Source organism: Poecile atricapillus, chromosome 1 (genome assembly GCF_030490865.1).
Source record: "Poecile atricapillus isolate bPoeAtr1 chromosome 1, bPoeAtr1.hap1, whole genome shotgun sequence".
NCBI classification, from domain to species: domain Eukaryota; kingdom Metazoa; phylum Chordata; class Aves; order Passeriformes; family Paridae; genus Poecile; species Poecile atricapillus.
The window spans coordinates 59,838,658-59,859,262 of NC_081249.1; the positions used below are offsets into that span (position 1 = coordinate 59,838,658).

At 43.2% G+C, this 20,605-nt stretch overlaps 1 protein-coding gene across 2 annotated transcripts in view; it reads left to right on the top strand.

Moving 5' to 3' along the window:
* Positions 1–6,165: 6,165 nt before the first annotated feature.
* The window catches only part of DGKH (diacylglycerol kinase eta), a 155,506-nt gene continuing 141,066 nt past the window's right edge, over positions 6,166–20,605 (top strand). For both annotated transcript variants that reach the window (XM_058828046.1, XM_058828055.1), the window contains exons 1-2: positions 6,166–6,339; positions 12,581–12,766. In XM_058828046.1, the coding sequence (XP_058684029.1) occupies positions 6,283–6,339; positions 12,581–12,766 (243 nt within the window). In that variant the 5' untranslated portion in view covers positions 6,166–6,282. The remainder of the gene's footprint in view (positions 6,340–12,580; positions 12,767–20,605) is intronic.

Here is a 20,605-nt window from a genome sequence, read left to right on the forward strand (position 1 = left end):
AACTAGTTTTCTAGTTTTTTTCTTTTCTGCTAGGACAATATTTGTCTCAGTATCCCTTAGCTCATCTCCAAAGAAGACCAAGACCATGGATGTGAGTCCACCATGTTGCTTATTCAGATTGGCCACACAAATGCATTCATACTCACCCACCACTTCCACACATCCAGTTGACTCTTCCTTTCACTTGTGCAAGTAATAAAACTCCACTGGGAAAACTCTGTCTCTTTCCTCTATTAAACAGGGCAGTTGGAGAAAAAAAGATCTGCTTTCATTTTTCATTTGAATATGAACCTTGATAGACTTAGAAAAGAAAAATTACCAAAGTAGGAACTTTACATACTGATTTGCTGTAATTGGAAAGCAATACTGTGCTTATTATAACACAATAACAAAAAATGTCTCCATCTAAGTGACAAGTTGTTGGGTGGACTAAATTCCTTTCTTTTTCTAAATAAATAATTCTGCCACCTACTTTCTCCTTTTTCAGTGTTAGGAGCAAAGCTCTTTTCCCTCATTCCTGTTTTTCTTTAGTTTTTTAGAGATTGTTTAACTAATCCTCTACTTTAGTTCTGAGCATTTCAGAAGCAGTATATTTTTTCTGTGATTTTAAAGTTTCACATCAGTAACCCGCATGCCTTACTAGTCATTTCTCTTTTTGAATAAATGTTTGTCAAAAAGTTGTGTCTGCAAGGTGCGAATGAGTTGAAAGTAACGGATACAAAAGTTTGTGCCAGGCATCCCAAAGTGGGCAACCACAAATGCAAAGCTCCATCAGAGGTGTTTGGGTCATATGTAAAAATGAGGTTAGAATACATCCTGTGTTTAATCATTTCAGGTCTTGTATTATGAAGTGAAACGTTTAAAAAAGGATAAAAAGAAGGAACTTGGGAATTACTGACCCATCACATAAACTTATATTCTTCACAAAATAAAAATAAAATGTTTCTAATTACTTAGAACATAACAGAGAGGGGTGTAACTAATACAGGCTTTTCAAGGACAAATAATGTCAAACAAATCAGACCTGTGGATAGAGTCACTGAAGCTTTTGACACTGATGTGATATTTTCCTAGGAAACCCTGTTTCACCTGAAATATTCCCTGGTGCTCACAGACCTAAAGAGATGCCACCAGGAGGAAGTCCTGCTTTACACATAAGCAAGAAAGATGTCTAAATATCCTCATCAGTGGTCAGAATGATGAATCAAGGAGTATGTCCATCACACCTGGGCAAACCCAGGCTGATGTTACTTAAGGTGAGGCCTCAGCTGGAGCCTGGTGTCCAATGGGCTCTGCATTTCAAGCAAACCACAAGCAAAGTCTCTGAAGTGTGAGCTGAGAGGTCAATGATGAGAATGAAATTAGGGTGGTTGAGAGTAAAAGTGTGTGACAGCAACTTCTAAACCCACCAAAAGTTATTAGTGAAGATGCATGGAATGGTTTCCACATATTTATGGGGAATGAGATACAAATTGCAGGCAGCAGGTTTAGGCCAGTTACTAACTACGTCCTCTAGGAGGGATCTAAAGTCCTGGTCAACAGGGGTCTAAGAGATTGGAGTGAGTTACTCTTTCCAAAGGTGTTTTTATGAAACAGAGCTGGAAAGTCTTAAGCCTGACACACCAATATCCTTAAATAAAGGATATGTGGCCTCAGTCAGGAGCACTGGCAAAGGTGGTTAGTGAAGGTTAGCAGCGGTTTGAGCAAGCGCCATCTACAGCCATCTGTGCTTTCACATCATTTTTCTTCTGACTTTCAGGGTATCTGTTGACTTCAGAAGAAAGTCAGAGAAGTCAAAGGGGTGAGATGACAAAAACAATCATCCCCCCATATGTCTCGGAATAAAGTCCATAAGGAAAACACCATTCAACAACATTAGTCCCTGATGTTGGCACTTAGAAGGAGGTGTTGAGGTCCATGCCAGCAGAACAAGCAGGAGGTGCTGACACTGGCAGGGAGTGGGGAATTTAGAAAGGGAAATAAAAATGCTGGAGGAGAAACTAAGTGGATGGTGGATTGTCCTTCCATGGCTCTGCTGCTGCCCTAGTAAAACACTTTTTCCCATGGCTTTTTTCTGAATGACTTATTTCTTTCTAGAGCACTTCATTTAGAAAATAATTTTTCCAGCTGCATAAATAATTTCCCACTTATAAAACCCCAAAATCAAGGGAGTTGTTCAAAACCATCCTGTTGCTTACAGGTAGGTATGTGCTGAAGCAGTTGTTAGATTAATGAGGAGAATGATAATAATGAAGAAGAATGCACATGTTGGAGGAAGTCCATGAAAGAAAACAGTAGGCTAAAAACATTTCTCAGGTGCCAATATGGGTTCCAGGCAGTAGGCCCTGTAAACTGGGAAAAATGCAGAATTTGTTCAATGGTTTAGATGCTCTAATAAACAGAATGTAGAGGATTTCAAGGCAACTATCAGGATGTTACTGAAAAAATATACCTTTATTTTTTAAATTACCTGTTTTGCTATTTCAGTTCCATCTGGAAGGTTGCCAGAGAGGTATCTACATTTTGCTCTGCATGGCACACTTTTCATTTTAATGACCCACTGCAGGTTGTTACTACCTGGCTGGCTGGCAGGAACTACCCAACTACCATGCTGATAAAATAATAACTTTAAATGTTATGCAAAATTATTATTAAAAAAAAAAAAAGGCCCACTGGCATGTTTACAGTGAAAAGAATGATGAACAAAATTGCCTTGAAGAATTTACTCAAATTAGCTTTGAAACTATATGCCAAGTAAAATGGAAATTTCATGTTAGCATAAATTGATGTGAATTAGTGTGCACTTGCTATGTCATACATGCTAAATGCAATGCTGGTTAAAAAAATACAGAAAAAATATAAAAAGGCTCATTCTTTTAGTACCTTTCCACCTCAACATAGGAAAAAATTTGAAAGCTCCTTTCTTCACCCCCAGAGAACAGAAATGCTGAAAGTGGTCGTGTCCCTGTGAATGTCCAACCACAGCATTGGAATCAAAGTTCAAATGTTTAAGTGTGTATAATATATCCAAAATTTTCTTAGAAAATGCAGCCTATTTTCAGTTCACTTCATGTAAAATAAAGTCAATAATGAGACATTTGATTTGTTGTTCAAGTTTTCACTGAGTTATTGAGGGCAGGGAACAAAAAAGACAGAGAGAGATGAGGCATCTTTGAACACAGTAGATAGACTACTACCAAGAAATTTAACCTCTAATGTCTAGACTGAGTTGAAAAAATTGGAAAATATTTTAAAAAAACCACCAAAATATCCAAACAAACAACGCGACTTGGAACAAAATGAAAAAGTCAGAATGAAATGAAATTGACCCCCAGGCTGTTTTGGAGATGTTTTGATGTAGTTTGGTAGACCTGATAGGAGAACTACTGTCTGCTCCTGCTTCAACTGCCTCTGCTGGGTTCTTCTCCCAGTCCAACTTCCCATCTTCTCAAGGAAACAGTCGGTCACTCTTTGTTTAAGCAGACAGCTCCTCTACTCCTCACTAACATATCTTAGGTGTTTTCTTTCCCATAAGGATGGGTTGTCACATCCTTGCCTTGGGCCTGACTTCAATTCCCTTGGCCCTCTGTAAATGCTGCAGTGTGACCCTGAATAAAAAGACCCAAATAATCCTTTGATTCTGACATCTGTCTTTAAATTACTTGTTGGCTTTGACAGAATTAAATTTTCCAGCAAAATTCTTGGCCTGTGATTTTCAACCAGTTTAGTCAAGCAGCAGGGAGACCTCAGTCTCATCAGGAACTGTGCTCTTCGACTCAGTGAGCAGAGGGAAATCACACAGGGCAGGGCTCCTTAGCAAAGACAGAAATCTGTCACCCTGACAGAAAGAATTGAAAAATCAGATTTGGCATTCAGGAGCCCAGAAGGGCAGGGCTGAGCTGAAATACATTGTATAGGTTGCACTTAGACCCAACAGGATCTGTGCAGCAAGTGATGCCTGTCCTTATTCAACAAGACCTTGAAATACTCCTCCAATCTAAGTAGGTTGTTATAATCTTCTGGGGCCTATACTAGCTTTCCACTTATGGAAACCAAGGTTTGAACTCCAGGAGATGAAATGAGGTGAACACAACTGCATATCTAATCACAGGTTTAAGATTCAGGGCACACAAAACAGAAAATGGGACTGGAGGCACAGTGAGAATCTGAATTTCAGAGCAAAAGGGGATGTATAGTGTGTGAACTGAAGAAGTAACTTCAAGACTCTTGGAGTTTTAAGAGACTCAATTTTTGTGGTTCAGCAAGCAAGGGAATGCAAGAGACTATATATGACATACGTTTCACGGCAGGTGACTTTTGCCACAAAGCTCCAGCATGACCAAGGCTAAAGAGGCCAGATGTCGAGAGGTATAAACAACCATCATGTGAGATCCTCCAGTGCATCATGAGGAGAGGAGCTGACTAATCTTACTCTGACACTCCTTCTTAGTGTAAAGCCCTTTATAACATTCCTCAGCAGTCTCTCATACTCAGGGAACAAAGGGAAGGAGACCAGACGTCCTTGGGCAACTGTTGCTCACCATTAGCTTTAGAAAGCTGCCTTCCAAAAACCAAAATGCTCTAAGTCATCTTGTTTTCTTCCTTTTGAGGTTACACTCTTACCATCAAGGCAGTTCATCAACTCATGCTGATAAACTTACTATCAACAAAAATAGTTCCTTTTTGTACATCTGGACAAAGTGCAGCAATTTCAGTTCCTCAAATGAGCTGAGCTGCTGTGGCAATTCTTTGGGCCTGGCTTAGTGGCACACCATCTTAACTTCATGGGAGTATTTTATAGCCTTAGTTAAATGAGTAGATAAGATTCATCCTTTTAGTACTCCTACATCTTTGTACAGAAATGTATTTTGTAAAAGCTAAAACTCAGATGTCACTATGCCTTTTTTTTTCTATGAAAAAACATTAAAGCACAAAGAAAATTAAAATATATAAAAATAAAACCATTACAAATAGGAATTAATTTATTTTTTCTTGTGAAGTACAATTTCTTGTCCATGTTTGCACTTACCAAGTAGTTATCTGAAGATAACTTCTTGTAATCAAACATGGTAGCTGCAAATTGAAAAGGGCAGGCTGAAAGTGAAGAACAACATTATTTTGGATGGTGACTAGGCTCCATTTTTTTGCTCTCTCCTCCAGCCCTACTTTTTCACATATCCCTCTATTTCACAACAACAGGGAGAAACAAATGAGTGAAAGTGTTGAGTTCAAAGGAGATACAGCATCCACTTTCAAACGTGTAATGCTTTGGTTGGCGTCCAAGGGGATGCTGGTATCTAGTAAACTGAGAAGGCTAAAGTATACACACTGTGTATTAATAAAAGGTGTAATGGAGGGCAGAGAAATCCTGCTGCTCCATAAGGTTGGCGTGGTGGCCCTGGGAATTAGAACCCCCTTGTGTCAGACATGGCCTACACATCAGTGCTGTCTCTTCCACAGTGGCTGTGCCGTATCCCAACTCCAGGGAGTTTGTCCCAGCGTGCCCGTGGGACCACCCGGCAACCCTGTGGGGGAACGAGGTGCCGTTTCACACTCAGCTTAACATCCAGAAGGTGTCAAAAGCCCAGTACTGCCCTCTCGGAGCCTTCGCGGAGGATGGGACCAGAGGGCAGCACCAGGGCCTTGACCCTGGCTCGGCTCGGGGCAGGGTGATGCGGGAGCAGCGATGCTCTCTCCGGGGCTCCCCGCAGCACCTAGCCGGGCCCTTCGGGGCCGCAGGCCCTGCACCGAGGCCGGCGGGGCCGACCAGGGGAGGCGGCGTGTCCCGGCGGGGCAGGCTGCAGGGGCTTTGTCCCCTCGCCGCGGGGCGCATCCTCGCCCGCCGGCCCCTCCGCGACGCCGACAGCAGGAGCGGCCGTAAACCGGCTTACGGCCAAGGCGATTTGCCCGTGATCCGCTGGGCTTCCCGGGCGGGAGGGGGCCGGGCGTGCGGGGCGCCCGGGACAGCGCGGCGGGCGGGGGGCGGGAGGCGGCGATGATGTGAGCGGCGCGGCAGCTGCAGGCCGGCTCCCCCGGGAGCCGGGGCTGAGCCCGGTGGCCGTGGGAGGGAAAGGAGCCGGGCGGGGAGGGAGGAGGGGGCCTGGACAGAGCCGGGGGAGAAAAGGGAGGAGCGGGGCCGGGGTGGGGGGAGGACGAGCGGCGCCGGGGAAGCGCTGCCAGCCGGAGCAGCGGCAGCGGTGGGAGGGAGGCGCAGCCCGGCGGACCCAGCTCCGCTGCCCGTCGGCGCTGTCCCCGCGGAGGTTGGGGACCTGCTGCGGGGTGATGGAGGAGCATGGGTACCCTTCCTATAGCGCCCGCAGCCCCGCCTGGGAGGAGCTGGTAGGTACATGCGTGCCCTGCCGTTGCACAGGCGTTCCCTACCCTTTTTCCTGCCTGTATTGTTCAGCCTGGGGGTCGGGCTATCATCCTTATCTGTGCCCTCCAGCCCCACCTTCCCTTCTTCCGACCCTGCTCCACGCCAGAGCCCGGCCGCCGGCGCTCGTCCCCTCCCCGCGGGGAGCGGGGGTGGGAGCCTTTCGCCCCCGCCGTGTCTGACCATTTGCTGACGAGCTCATCCCTCTGGGAGACGGGGAGTTCATTGCCCTTGCTGAGTTTCAGTGCCCGGGTGCAAAGCCTGGGATTAGCACCGAGAGCCTTGCCTTCAACTTTGCCGAGGGGGCTGGGTTGGATGTTGACACCGTTAAACTCCTCTTAGCCCAGCAAAAGCAACGTGTCCGAGAAGCGTTGGGAGGCAGTTTCCCAAAGGAGACACACGCTTTCCCCCACTTCTTCTGGAGCTAAACTGGGAATTGCTCCCATCGCGACGGCAAAGCGGGACGGGGCTGGGGGTACCCTGCTGTGACCCTGCCTTGTGGGGTGTGGGCAAAGTGCGTGCTTTTGGGCCGCTACGAAGGGAGGGGAGTGCTCAAACTGGCCAGCGGGGAAAGCTGCGGTGAGTTGCCTTTGAGGTTTGTTTAAGCAACTCGAAGACCCTCCTTCCAACCAAAGGAAATCATGTCACCGGCATCCTCAGCGGGCGATAAAATCAGATTTCCCTTTTCAGGGCGGTCTGGTCCCGCTCCTGGGCTTTTCTCCATTGTGCAAACACACACACACACATCAGGCAGGGAGGGCTAAAAATAGGCTTTGGGTAGCTGCTTGGGAGATTTCAGGCTATCTAAGAGGTCAAGGCTAGGCTGCATCTGGCCCTGAACTTGGCGAGGAAACATGAAGCATGGACTCGTGCCACTGCCAAGCTCCCCGTTAGATAGCTGTACCATGTTTTGCTAACTCGTTTTCTTGGTCCAGGTTTTACTTGTAAACCCAGTTTTAAATGGCAAACGGGGGAGACCCATTCTTTGCGTGGCTTGGTGTGCACACCCTCAGGAAAGCAGCAGCTGAGCCTTGGAGATACCCACAACAAACTAAATTCACTCCCTTCCTTGGTAAGATTTATAGCCCTCACAAATATATTTTTACTATCCTAATTTTTTGTTGATACGAACATCCCCCTTCGCTGCCCTCTGCAGTCCTCGAGCGCCAAAACTGTTGCCGGAGATGCAGCTGTGATAGGGAAAACAGCTGTATGTGTGTTCCGGTAACATGGAGCTGACATTGAAAGGATCAGGCAAGGGAAACCCGAGATTTTTGCCTGGAGAGATGAAGACATCGTGGGAGGAAGGCAGCAAAGTCAATTCCTGCGAATGCGTTATCCTATTAAACAGTGACATTTAAATTGCTGCCGTCATCCAAAACTCAGCTGAAACTCGGGAGGCAGATGGATTGCAGCCCCTCTCCACTTGGAAACGCGGCGTCCTGGCTGAAGCATCCAAGCCCGTTTCCTTCTGTGCGCACGGCTTAGATAAACAAGGAGCACATCTTTTTTTTCTCCATTTCCCCCTCCCCCAGTAAGGGCCAGGATTTGGGTCATGATTATCATTTCATTGCTGCATTTGTTAAAGAGTACATCCATGAATGCAGTTTTAAGGCTAACCACTGCACCAATTTCCTTTACAAGACTGTAATTTCAGCTGATCCACTCAATCCTTTACCTGGTAACCTGCTGGTAAAATACATGGTCTTTGTGGCAAGAGCCACATTGTTCTTTCCATCTGCTCATAAGCAGGCTCTTTAATATAATGGGGGCAATTAGGTGAAGACCTGAATGATGAAATGGAAAACATAGTATACAAACCTCTCTCCCTTGCACTTAAAACACAAAACAAAGAGCAGTAAGATAGGGAAAACTTTTTTTTGCAGGTTTGGAATCTGTGCAAATTAATAACCTGTGCAAATTGTCAGATTATTAGGAAGTGCTCTTCCTATAGCTATTCCGAAAAACAAGCAATGGACATTAAATGCAGCCACAAGTCCTTTGCCAATCAGGGTTGGACTTGTTTGTGCATTGCTTCAAATTTCCATGAAGTCCTTTCCTTAACTCACAGGACACTTTTTAGTGGAAAAGCTCTTCCTCAATCCAGTAAGAATTGTCTAAGACCCCATGATGGAGCTAAGTAAAAGAGACTTAAAATCTAAGGCTCACCCTGCATTCTTGCAAGGGAGGTTTGATGGCTTTGTAGGCAAAATGTGCATAACACATGACTTACAAAGCTCTAGACACAACTTTCATATTTTATATCAGATCTGAGTCTTGGCTTTACTTTACTCTGGAAATGCATACATAAGTCCTAACACGTTCACAAAGGATCTGTTTAATTTATTACCTGCCCTGTGGTTTGGACCTTTTTACTCTGAAGCATACAACATAGTTCAGTAGTTTCTTTAATATTGTAACCTACAGGTTACAGGATTCCCTTAGCTAATCCCAAACCAGCCACAAGTGAGGTAGTTACTTTCTTCAGCAGTGGTTTGGATACATGTTGTTATATTTTGGCTTCCTCTTTGCTAAGTAAGGAAGTTAAGAAAGAATAGTATCACTAATTCAATCTGCAGAGGGAGTTCACTCAGGCAGATCTGAAATTAACTTGTTCAAAGTGGGGAGGCCAGTTGAAAACCATAGCTATCACTAACCACCAAGATTAGGAAACATTCAATGAAATCTTTTAAACATGATGAATAATGCATTGCTAATCTGACACGCTATTGATTCAAATTCCCTCAGAACAACTTTCTGAGGTGAAGGATAGAAAAGTACTACCCTTTGGTTTATAGATATCAAAGTGACTTAGAAAAAAAGATGTAAAAATGTTACAAGTGGAATCAATTTTAGGTCTGGAATCTAATAGTGCAGTAATCTGTATTATAATCTTCAGTGCAGCTAGAGTGCATGTGTATTTAGATTTTTTCTACATTGCATATACATTTTATCTTATTATTGGGATTCAATATAGTTAAATTGTTCTCACAATGTATATATGTGTGTTAAATGCATACAATATCACAGTGTAAATATGTATATATTGTATATAAAGGGCAGCTCATCAGCTGATACTAATTGTGGTAGCTCAAATGATGTCAGCAGAGCTGGGTTTTGTTAGTTGAGTATCTTCCTTTAAATGCCAACCTTTCTTTATGCTTTTTACTCCCTTGCTTCAGTTAGGAAACTTAAGGTCATTATTAAGAAGTGTGAAACTGTTAAGTGAAAGACACAGCATGTGCAAATACTGTATGTGTTTTCCAATGGCTGCATATAGTCCCACATTGTTCAAGAGCCCAACATGCAGAAGTTTAGTGGTACCATTTGTGCCAGAGTATTTGTAGCTGTGGTCACTGAGCTGAAACGTGCTATCCAACATTTCTCATACTGACTCTGACATCGATCACCTGAGAGAAATCCAGCTGTGAGATGAAGGGACAGAAGTCAAGTTGCAAGTCCTTAGTGAGGGGGACTTCATGGCTACCTTAGGCAGCTTTATCTGGGTAAAGGCTGGGACTGGACCCTGATTATCTATGAATACCTTTGAGAAGAAGAACAAGTGGGAATAGTGATATCTTTAAAACCATCATTGTGCCTGGGCAATGTATATGTTTGTAGAAACAACCTTCTATACTAACATGTGTGAGTACCTTGTGTATGTTCAACAATGCTTAACACTTGGTTTCCCCATTTTGGAGAACTCTGCAAACATTAAAAAACTGCAGACTTTAGAGCCTGTAATTTCACAGAGTCCACTACATACTTCACAGAAACCACGTCCTCATATTCTCACTGAACTGTTCTTGTAGGACATTTCCTATTATTTGCAGACATAGGTTATTGCTACTAAAATCTTCACATTAAGTAACCTGAGAGAACATTCCTAGTACTTTTTGTTTTTTTCATAGCCCTCTGAAGTTTACCAAGATATGATGGAAGAGACTTGCTTGGAAGTGAAAGGCTAGTGCCTTCCTTCCTGGTAACCACACTTTTGTGTTTAGACAGTCAGGAGTGAGGAAGAGCACACTGGGGTAGGCCAGATGAAGATGTATGGTGCCCTCTGTGGGGTGGGCTGGAGAGCCTTTCTCTGGAGTGCAGAAAGTGTGCAGCAACCTGTCCTCATAGTTAAGTGCTAAAAATGAACAGAAATTGAAGAACTGTATTTATTGTAACAGTAACTACTACTGTTCAGCCAGCACTATTTAATTCAGTTGAATTAAATTTAGTCATTCTTGCTTGTGTTCTGTTAGCACCAAGTGTTTCTCAAATCACAATTACTATTATGTGCAATAGGGTAGCATTAATTAGGAAACTATGTCTTCTTGTTCCCTTGCAGTAGTCAAGTGACATTTACCTTCAAAAGAATTAAGGAATTACAGTGAGACATGTTCTGGCACAATTTGCTATTCCCAAAATTAAGATGGGGAAGAAGAAAGGAGGGTGGAAAGACACAGTGTCCATAAACATTGCTTTTAACTACCTTTCCTCCTAACTGTGCCCTAAATTAACCTACTGAGAGCAATGCATACTTGCACCTGCTCAAGCTTGATCCCATGTTTTGAAAAATGGAAAACTCCCTCTCAGGTGAAGAAGAGTGAGATAAAACAAAATTAGTCCTTAGTTTCACAATAATTTTTAACTGTGGTATTAATGATAGGATTTAGGCCATATTAAGATTTTAATAAAGAATGTGGGTAACTTGATCAAAATTCCATTAAAATATAATTTAATAGATATTTTGACTTTTTAAATGTTACTTTTGATATTTTTAAAAATATAACCTCTACAATTGGTTCTATGTGGGGGTGGTTAGTAGAATTGTATTTGAAGTATGTGGTGCAGTAACACAAAACTAAGCCACAAGAACTCCAAGGCTTCATGGAAACATTTGCTTTCCCCTACACTACTAGAAATAAAAACCCAAATAAAAGAAATGGGCCGGACTATAAAAGCTCTGGACTATTTGAAATTCAGACTGTGGCAAGGTATCTGCAGTGTAGGATAGGTTGTACAGTTGTTTACTTTTCCTCATTAAATGCTTTGTATTTAGGTACTGTGGCATTATATGAGCACGTTAAGAGATGTGAGTTCCCTTTCTGGAAATATAAATAGAATTGTGGGAATGTAGAAGCCACAAGTATTGATTGCTTTCTTATGTTGAATCTGGTCCACGCAGCTAGGAGTTGTGTGTTTTATTTAGTATTGCTGTGATTTAAACACTTATTTTGAACACTGACTACATACAAGCCACAATAATTTCGAAGTCCCACAATTCAGAACATGTGGTGACATTTCGAGATCGTGCGAGCTGCCAGATCTGAGATGAAAAATGAAAACTGACCCTTTCTTTTCCCAGAAGTAAGGGCTGCTCTTTCAAAAATACAAAAATGAGGAGAATAGCAAGAAAATTAAGCTGTTGGGAGAAGATCACTGGAAAGCAATAGATGCATTTACTAAAACTGTCCAAGGCTTCGGCGCTGATGGATAGTTACCACGGGGTTGACTGGCTGGAGGAATGGAACACAGATAAGGAGCCCATCGCACCGGACGCCGTCCGTCCAAGTCCCGAAGAGACATCCTGCGCTCCCAGGGGAGAGCGGCACAGCCCTCGGCCGGGCCGGGGCAAGGGCTGCGCACGGCAGCAGCCCGGTTTCGCTCGGGTGCCGCGTCCCACCTCCCGGCCACGCCGGGACATCCGCGGAAGCCCCGGCAGGTGCGGGGGCACCGGGCCCCCTCCCCGCTCCCCCGCCGTCGCTTGTTCCGCCGCCCGGGCCGGCCCCGGCGCTCACCTGCGGGGCGGGCACCCTCCCGCCGGGGGCGGCCCGGCCGGCACCGCCGCCGTCGCCCCCTGCAGCCGGCGGCCGCCCCGGGCCGCTGCCCGTCGGCAGGGGCGCAGGGGGCCGGGCCCGTCCGCCCGGCTCCGCCCGCCGGCGGCTGGCCGGGCCCCGGTCCCTAGGAACGGGCGGAGGCGGCCGGCGCGGCCCCGGCCGCTGCCCGTGGGAGGGGGCGGCGGAAGATGGCGGCCGGGCGGGCGGCCCCGCTCCGCTCCGCCAGAGCCCCGGCCGCCACCGCCCCCGTCCCCGCCCTCCCGCACCGCCTCTTTCCCCACCCTCCCGCGCCGCCTCCTCCTCCTCCTCCTCCCCGGGGAGGGGAGCGGCAGCGGCTGCCCTGGCTGAGCCGGGCTCGTGTGCTTTCTCTCGGTAGGAGTCCGGGAAGATGGCCGGAGCCGAGTCGGGGATGAGCGGCGCCGGGATCCCGCTGCAGCCCCAGCCCCAACCCCCGGCGGCAGCGGCGGGGCCGGCGGACGAGTCGTCGGACAGCGAAGGGGAGCACGAGGGCCCCCAGAAACTCATCCGGAAAGTGTCCACCTCGGGCCAGATCCGCAGCAAGGTAAGGGGTGCAGGATCCGGCCAGCCCCGCCGCCTTCACGGCCGGTTTCTCCATCCCCATCCCAAAGAGGGACTCGCCCGGAGCCGGGGACGGCCGCTGCATCCCGCCCGCATCTCCGGGAGCGACGGCGGCTGCGGGGCGGGGGGAGGGGGGGGGGGGTGAGACAGCCGTGCCTCTTCCTTCCTTTCCTCTCCCCTCCTCCCCGTCCAGCTGTTGCGTCCACATCTGCCCCCGGCTGGCAGGAAGAGCCCCCCGGGGCGGCGGGGAGCTCCGCTTGGCCGGAGGGGAAGCTGCCTGCCCCGGCAGCCGCCCTGCCCTGCCGGGCGTCCTGGGTGTGGGGGAAGCGGCGGGCTGCCTGCCTGCCTCCCTCCCTCCTTCCCTCCGGCTCCTCTTCCTCGGCGGCGGGCACCGCTGCCGGGGGGATCCCGCCCCGCCACCCTGCGGAGCGGGTGGGCTGGCTCAGCGAGCTCTTCCTCACTAGCCGCCAGCCACCCTTCTTAGTTCACCCCCGGTGCCGGGGGCCGCTGCCCTGCGCCCCGCCAGAGCGGCAGGCACCGAGCCCGCGGCGGCACGTCGGGCTCCCCTTCGGGAGCGGGAGTGCCGCCAAGGAGGGAAAGGCGGCTTCCACTTTGAAAGGCACCTCGCGGAAAGAGAAGTAAACTTCTATACATCCTCGCTCTTGGCACTAGATGCATAAAGCAGCTGTCAAAATTTTAGGCTAATGCAGTTTTTTTGGCTGTCTCGGGCTGACGAAGTTGTCCCAGTGGAACGAACTTTTTTCATGGATGGTGTGTTTATTTAATTTTTTTTCCCCTGTAAAATCAACAAGCAGGCATTTGAAAGCATAAAAATAATGGAAAAGGCTTACTTGCTGTGTAGAAGGATCCCATGACTTTCTACAAAGCGTGGTCCACAGTCCGTGATGGGGTCTGCACAAAACCCCATTGGTGAGAGCTTATTGTTGCAATGACATGAAGATCAGGGCTTTTCTGGGAAGTGTCTGTTTTGAGGGATGCAGTGACTCTATGCAGGCCGGGACTGATCACACTTCGGGTTTGATTTCTACACAATGGATCATGTGGTGTTGTTTCCTCCAGAGAGCACCCATTAAAGTTAGTAGTTTGTGAAGTCCTGTCCGGTTGTTGCTGTTCTTCCCTTGGGCTTTTGCTTCATGCACTATATGCAAAAGTAAAAGCTTTAAGCAGAAAGCTTTAAGCAGAAAGCGTGGTTGTTAAACAGTAATGTTACTCCATTATGTGAGGTGGAAAGCAGTTTTTTTCCTGAAACCTCCTAAAGGAGATGTGTCATTCCTTTTTGTTGCTAAATGTTAATTTTGCATTTACAGATGTTAGGCCTGGTTGAAAGGTTACTATAGTAAATAATATACAACTGTTGCATTGTGTTGGAAACGTAGTGCTGCACAAACTTTCAGCTTCAACATCCTTCCGTGTGGTAGTCTTCAGAATGTTTTAAAAGTTACAGAACATGATGCCTTCATTAGCTGTAGTGGTATTAGGTGCATTTGAGTGTTTACTCTCATTGAGGTTGATACTTGCATAAGGAAAACATGCCTGTTATGAATGTTATCGACTCAGGTTTGTGAGATTGAGATCCTAGCCAATTCTTGCCAACTGTTACAGATGGGTGGGATATTCTGTATCTGAAGCCTGTGAATGAATGCTAAACTGGGATCGCCTGAAGATCTAAGACAGCTCTGCAAGTCTTGCTTTTGCTTATCTTAGCTTGAGTCCCAGTTCTATTTCTGTGAATCAGATATCTATAGGAAAAACAGAATGCTGACATAATTGGAGTTAAAATGTTGCTTTACTGGTTGCAATTTACAATAAGCAACTGCAAATATAAACATCTTTCTTTCGATTTAAAGTGATATATCATTGTTAAAGATGAGACCCATGGTAAATAATTCAGTAGCACTTTATTTTATAACTCACAATGCATTATTTAAAAGTAGCTATATTTAGACAGACAACTCCCATTTAGTTTAAGGGTGTTGTATGTTTGCTGTTGTAGTAGTTGGTGATCAGTGGTTACATGAAACCACTAGAGCAAGCAACATCAGGGAGCTGCTCTTTTACCCAGCTAGTCTCTTTCATTCAAATTAGATTTGTTAAGCTTCACTTACTTGGTGGAAGTGTTTGTAAGCTAAGGTTTTAATTAAATGGATTGGGTTTGTCTTACATCTAAGAATAGACTTTTGAAAGAACCCAAAGCATGTATATTACATTTATCATTGATGCTTGTGGGCCGTTTAGGACTGTGCTATTTTTCTCCAGAGGTTGCTTATTTACTTACTTGAAGCATTTCAGTGATGTGGTATTGATTCCTTAGCTCAGAATGATACCCAAAAGTCTCTGCTGGTAATTGTTTTTATTTTACTTAAGGAAGATGTTATTTTTAGATGTTTCGGTACAGTTGATGATTTGTGAAAGCTACCATATGGTGATACTTTGCAGACAGAATCATACAGGAGTGGATATTTTTACTGTGTGGTATTACAAGATTTAGGAAATATATGTACAAGAACAAACCCCTTTCACTAGTACAAACATAAGCCTAAAATCTTCTAACATCTGTAGTTCTCAAAGAGTGTTTTTACTCTTGCTCTTTGCTTCCTAAATAAAAGCAATTAATTATATAGCTAAGGGCAGGGGGTGAATAAGAGAATGAGAAGATGAAAAGCAAGAGTACTGTATTGGCAGATATAATTACACCAGTTTATTGCTCAGTTGTGATATGCTAATGATTGGTTCGCAGTTCTATTTGGAAGACTGTTGTCCAGTTTTGCCATAGCTTACCCACATTGGATAGCAACTTCCTTGGCAAACTGTTTACTTCTTTTCAGTGGAACTAAATTTGCAGTTGGTTGCTAAGAGAAACAGACTGGTGATACGGCTGGGCATCATTGTAACTTCTGTTATGGGTGTAGTTTTAGTTTACGTATATCTATCGCTTAGATTTTTTGAATACTTTAAAGGCATATCTGTGTCAAAATGTGGCCATTGTTAATTACTCCAAACTGAAAACTTGAAGATCAACATGTGTTGCTGTCTGCCAACTTGAGGAGGAGGGAGCAAATAGTGGTGTAAAGGATGAAAGGGCTATTCTTTGGGCCCACATGTTGTTTGTCACTAGGAACTGTTTGCTAAAGCTCCATACTTGGCTGTAGAGTGACACTGTAGTAGTAGGTACCTTTAGGGAAATCAGGAGCAAAACTGATTAGGACTTCTATGAGATTAAGCCAGCATCTTTAACCGTCATCCTGGAAGTTTTTGCATCGGTGGAGTTAGTAGATGTTCCATGGAGGAAACACTAGTGAATAAATCGATGACAGGTACCCTGTGAAGTTTGAGCACTTTTGACTCAAAATCCCTAACGGGAACAACTCTTGGTTTTGTAATGTCTACTCATCTTTCCCCCTCATTTTGGGAGACCTGAATATTTAGTACAGAAAATGTGTCTGAGCAAAAAAAAAACATATTAAGAATATACATTTTGGTTTTATGAGAACTTCGGAAAACTGTAGTCAGACAGTTTTGAATAGCATATATGATGATACTGGGTTACAAACAGGGTTACATTGGAGATTGAAGTAATGGAAAGTTTTCCATGTATGTGTTAAATTTGGCTTCTTCATTTTTAAGGATGCTGGTTAAGACAGGCAGATTCAGTGCCTTCCTTAAACAGATGACTTCAGTTCTTAGGGCTACAGCCTGAAAACTGCCTGTCATCAGCTGGCTTCTAGTTTCTTTAAAGCTAATTGCTGTAGTGCAAACCACATTCCTTAAAAAGATGGCCTTGCTTCAATTCTTTATAGCAGGAACATGTTGAGATGGGAAGGTTCAAATTAGAGCTCACATTTTTTCCCTTTGAATTCTTCTCACCTTGAGGATCAGCACAAGATTAATAAATGAAACGATCCCTGGACACTTGGAAGTATAGCTGTCAGATGAGCACAGTTGCAGTTCCCACTCTTGTTTGAGTGCAAAAAAACTGGATATAAAGAGTAGCACTTTTATCACTGACCTGGCTTCCTATTTTAATGGGTCCATGTCCAGTTAATGCAAAAGCTCTGTTGGGTATGTGTTTTGCTCTCAAATCCACATTGAGTATCTGGCCTGTGTTTATTTTTGCATGAAGCAAACATTCTGGAGCAGAAAGTATAATTTAGGAAATGCAAGAAAATGTGGTGTATTGAGTAAGATAAATACACTTGTAAGGTATGTGGGACAAAGTTTTCTTCCTCTCTTTCATCCCCAGTGGTTTTTGTTAGTAATGAAATTGCTGTAACATGGGAGATGCTCAGAAGCATGACTGTGTTATAATTAGTGGAGATAATATAGTATTATTTAGTTAAATGGCAAGAGTTGTTACTTGAATTTTCTCATCTCTGAGTGGTTTTTTTGTTTTTTTTTTTTTTTTTTAGATCTTGAATCATTATGGAGTAATAAAAGTAAATTAATTAAATTCCCCACTGTGGTTTTATTTGCCTTAACACCAGCCATTTAGGAACTGAGCCTTCTAAAAGTTTCTAACCTTTTCCATATGGTGACATTTGACAGTGCCAAGTCCCAGCAGTCACTTCCTGTTTGTTTCTGGTATACGTTTCTCTCAGTTTACCATTGCTTGTTAATTCACCTATCTCTGAGTGATACCAGTGTTAAAATGCATGAGCATCATTCTTTGCAATGTAATCTGCTTTTGCTCCTTTTAATGGTTCCCAATTTACTCAGCTAAGTAGTGGTTCATTTCTTTCTGGTTGAGGGAACATGATTTTTTTTTCTGCACCAGAAGTTCTCAGGAAAATGGCATGGTTGCAAAGTTTACCCCAATGGAGATCCTTGATATGTATTAGGATTGTGTGACTCTGCACAGCTTCAAAATGCATTGCGATTTGTGATGAATTCTGCAACTGCAGTAATACGAATAGTGTCACCAGCGAGGAAGTGCACAGCAATCGTCCTCAAGTTCTTGGCACCTGGTAGTGTTCAGAGAACAGACTGAAGGGTGCTGCAGGATATCTATTTCCAGTATTTGTATTTTCCATAGTTTTCATTCTGCAATTAAATTGATGTACTATATATCTGTCCTTAGTAAAATATCTCAGCAACTTTTTTTTTTTTTCCCCCACAACTGTTGTAAAATCTGGCAAGTTTGTTTCTCTCACCAGATCCTGGGGTCTTTGACCTATTTTTAAAATGAAATATTCATTGATGTATATTCCTGATACACACAACACACATATGTATGCACATGGCAATATATTTAAGTTTTGATATGGATACATATCTATTATTCCGTTCTAGAGTATGCCTGGACAAAGAAAACCAGTTTTTAGCATTAAATGATGTGCAATATTTGTTGCTTCTCATTAATTGCTGTGTGTCTACATAAGCTTTCAAAATAGAGTCCATTAAAGGAAAATTTCAGGCAAAGACATGATAGTTTGGGGGAACTAAAAATGACTGAATACACTATGTAGTGGTAAGCAGGGTTAGAATGGAAAGAGTTACACTATTTAAGACACAGTGGTCATTACCACTCCAAATTCTGACACATGTTTGTATAAAACTGAAATGAAATCTGCGAAGGCATTTTAGTGATGCATGTATTGGCAAAGTTTAAATTGCTAGCTAAGTACAAGAAAGGAGGAGCATGTAATATTTTTCAGTAGGTATTTGCAAGCAGGTCTTCAGAGAATGTTGCTTTTGAGTTTTTTTTTTCTGGTGAGGGTTTTTTTTAATTTTATTTTCCTTTTTTTTTTTTTTTCCTTTTCTGGAATCTATAAAGTATTAATACTATTTTGTACCATGAGATAATATGAATTACCTATTTTTTTTTTTTTCCCCCAGCCAGCTACGTAAGCTGTGAAGGTGGAAAAACGATAATCACACTTTGATCTTTAATACAAGATTTTGATTATTTTATGATTTGTTCCAAGAAGCTGGAGAATGCTTTTCTGAGAAAAAGATAAGGTGAAACACTTTGAATTTGTTTCGTACTTTAAAGAAAATTTCTGTTTTTTAAGAGGCAAAAGAAGAGACTTATTCAAGAATATATGACGACTGGGAATCCCTTTCCGAGATGCCTTATCTTGTGAACTTCATGTGCAGCGTCCTGGAGACACATAACAGCCGTGCCAGGGCTCAAGAAAGGACTATTCTATAGCTGGGTCTTTTTCCATGTAAGGCTATATAGATAATTTGCAAACATTTTGAATTGTTTCCAGCAGTTACATCAGAATGCAGGATGCAAGACTGTTGTATGACTGCTGTATGACTACTGGATGACTAGCTGGACTTGCCAAATTAGTTTGTATATCTAAAGCAGAATACCTAGAATTACAGTGGTTTTGTATTTGAAGTAGAGATTAAAAGAACAGTCTGTCTATCTATCACAAAGCCTCTTTCTGGAGGGAAGTATTGAAATTCTCTTGATTAGCAGAAGACAATAAAAGGCAGCTTAGACCAATGTTCTTGCTCTGGAACACTCAAAAAGGCTATATATATATATATATGCATACATATATATTTTTTAAAGCAATGTTCCTCTCATTTTCTTTGAACTTTGACCAGACATGCTTCTGGTAAGGAATCTATAGTTTATAGATTGTAGACCTCAAAATCTTAGCAAAGCAAGAAGGTAATGTGTGGATTCATTGATTCTCAGAATATGGACCTTTGGGTATAATAGAATGCTCTGTAGTCATGCTGTTTTGGTTGTTTTCCTCTGAGAGGGATAATTAAGACATAGTTTGATGTCTTGTGAGAGTTCTTCAGTAGCTTACTTGCAAAGGAACCACAAGACCAGTATTTTGTTCTGGCTGGCCATTAAATTTTTGAGATTTTTTTATTATTATTTGTAGAGTAGGGGGAAATGATGTCAATAACTTCTTAAAGTTGTTGACAGCATGGCTAGTTTTGTTTGGTGTTTTTTCAGTCTGATACTTTGGTATCTGAACTTTATTAAGAGAGAGAACTCCTTCTTTAACTTTTCTATATGCCACCTCTTTACATTGCTGTTTTATCCTTTCCCCTTTGGCTTTGAAAAAATCAGTTGTGTTTTCCAAAATCTTCTTTTAAAAAGTTAAGAACAGACTACTAAATATGTGCAGTAACCATAGCTGTACAATACTAAGTTCAAGCCATTACTCTCAATTTGCTAGCAATGTCCAAAAAAAAAGGGGCCTGGCTTGGGGGGCATCCATGAATTATATTCTCTATATCATACTGAAAAAAGCCTCATTCTTTCTTAATGTAAACATTTCATTTGCATTTATCACAGCAAGCAAGCTTAATGCTGATCCAAAATAAATATTATTTCATTGATATGATAAAAATAAGACCACTACATTAGATGCTATTTAAAATGAATTAAGAGATTTATTCTAGTACACCATTTGTGCACATACTGAAACACTTCAGCCACCCTGTACACTTTTATGTGACTAATTACTTCTTAAAGTTAAGCTGGTGCTTAAGTGTTCATCAGATGTGGGTCATAAAAAATTTGTATATAAAGTCAGATTGTAGTTGACTTAAAAAACTTTTACCATGTAGGAATTATCATGATATATTGCACAACTATGAAGAAAGAGAAAAAAAATTACTTTTCTGGCTAAGATTTTTATTTGAATAATATCCCTGTTTAGGAATATTTTACCACTTGGATACTGAAAGCACATTAACAAAACCTGAGTTTGTACTCTTGGGAGAGTTAGCATTATTGTAATGCATTCAGCAAGCTTTTACATTTGATGAGAATTTATTTGTTTATTAGATGGGCAGCATGAGATTTATGATGATTTGGACAATTCATTTC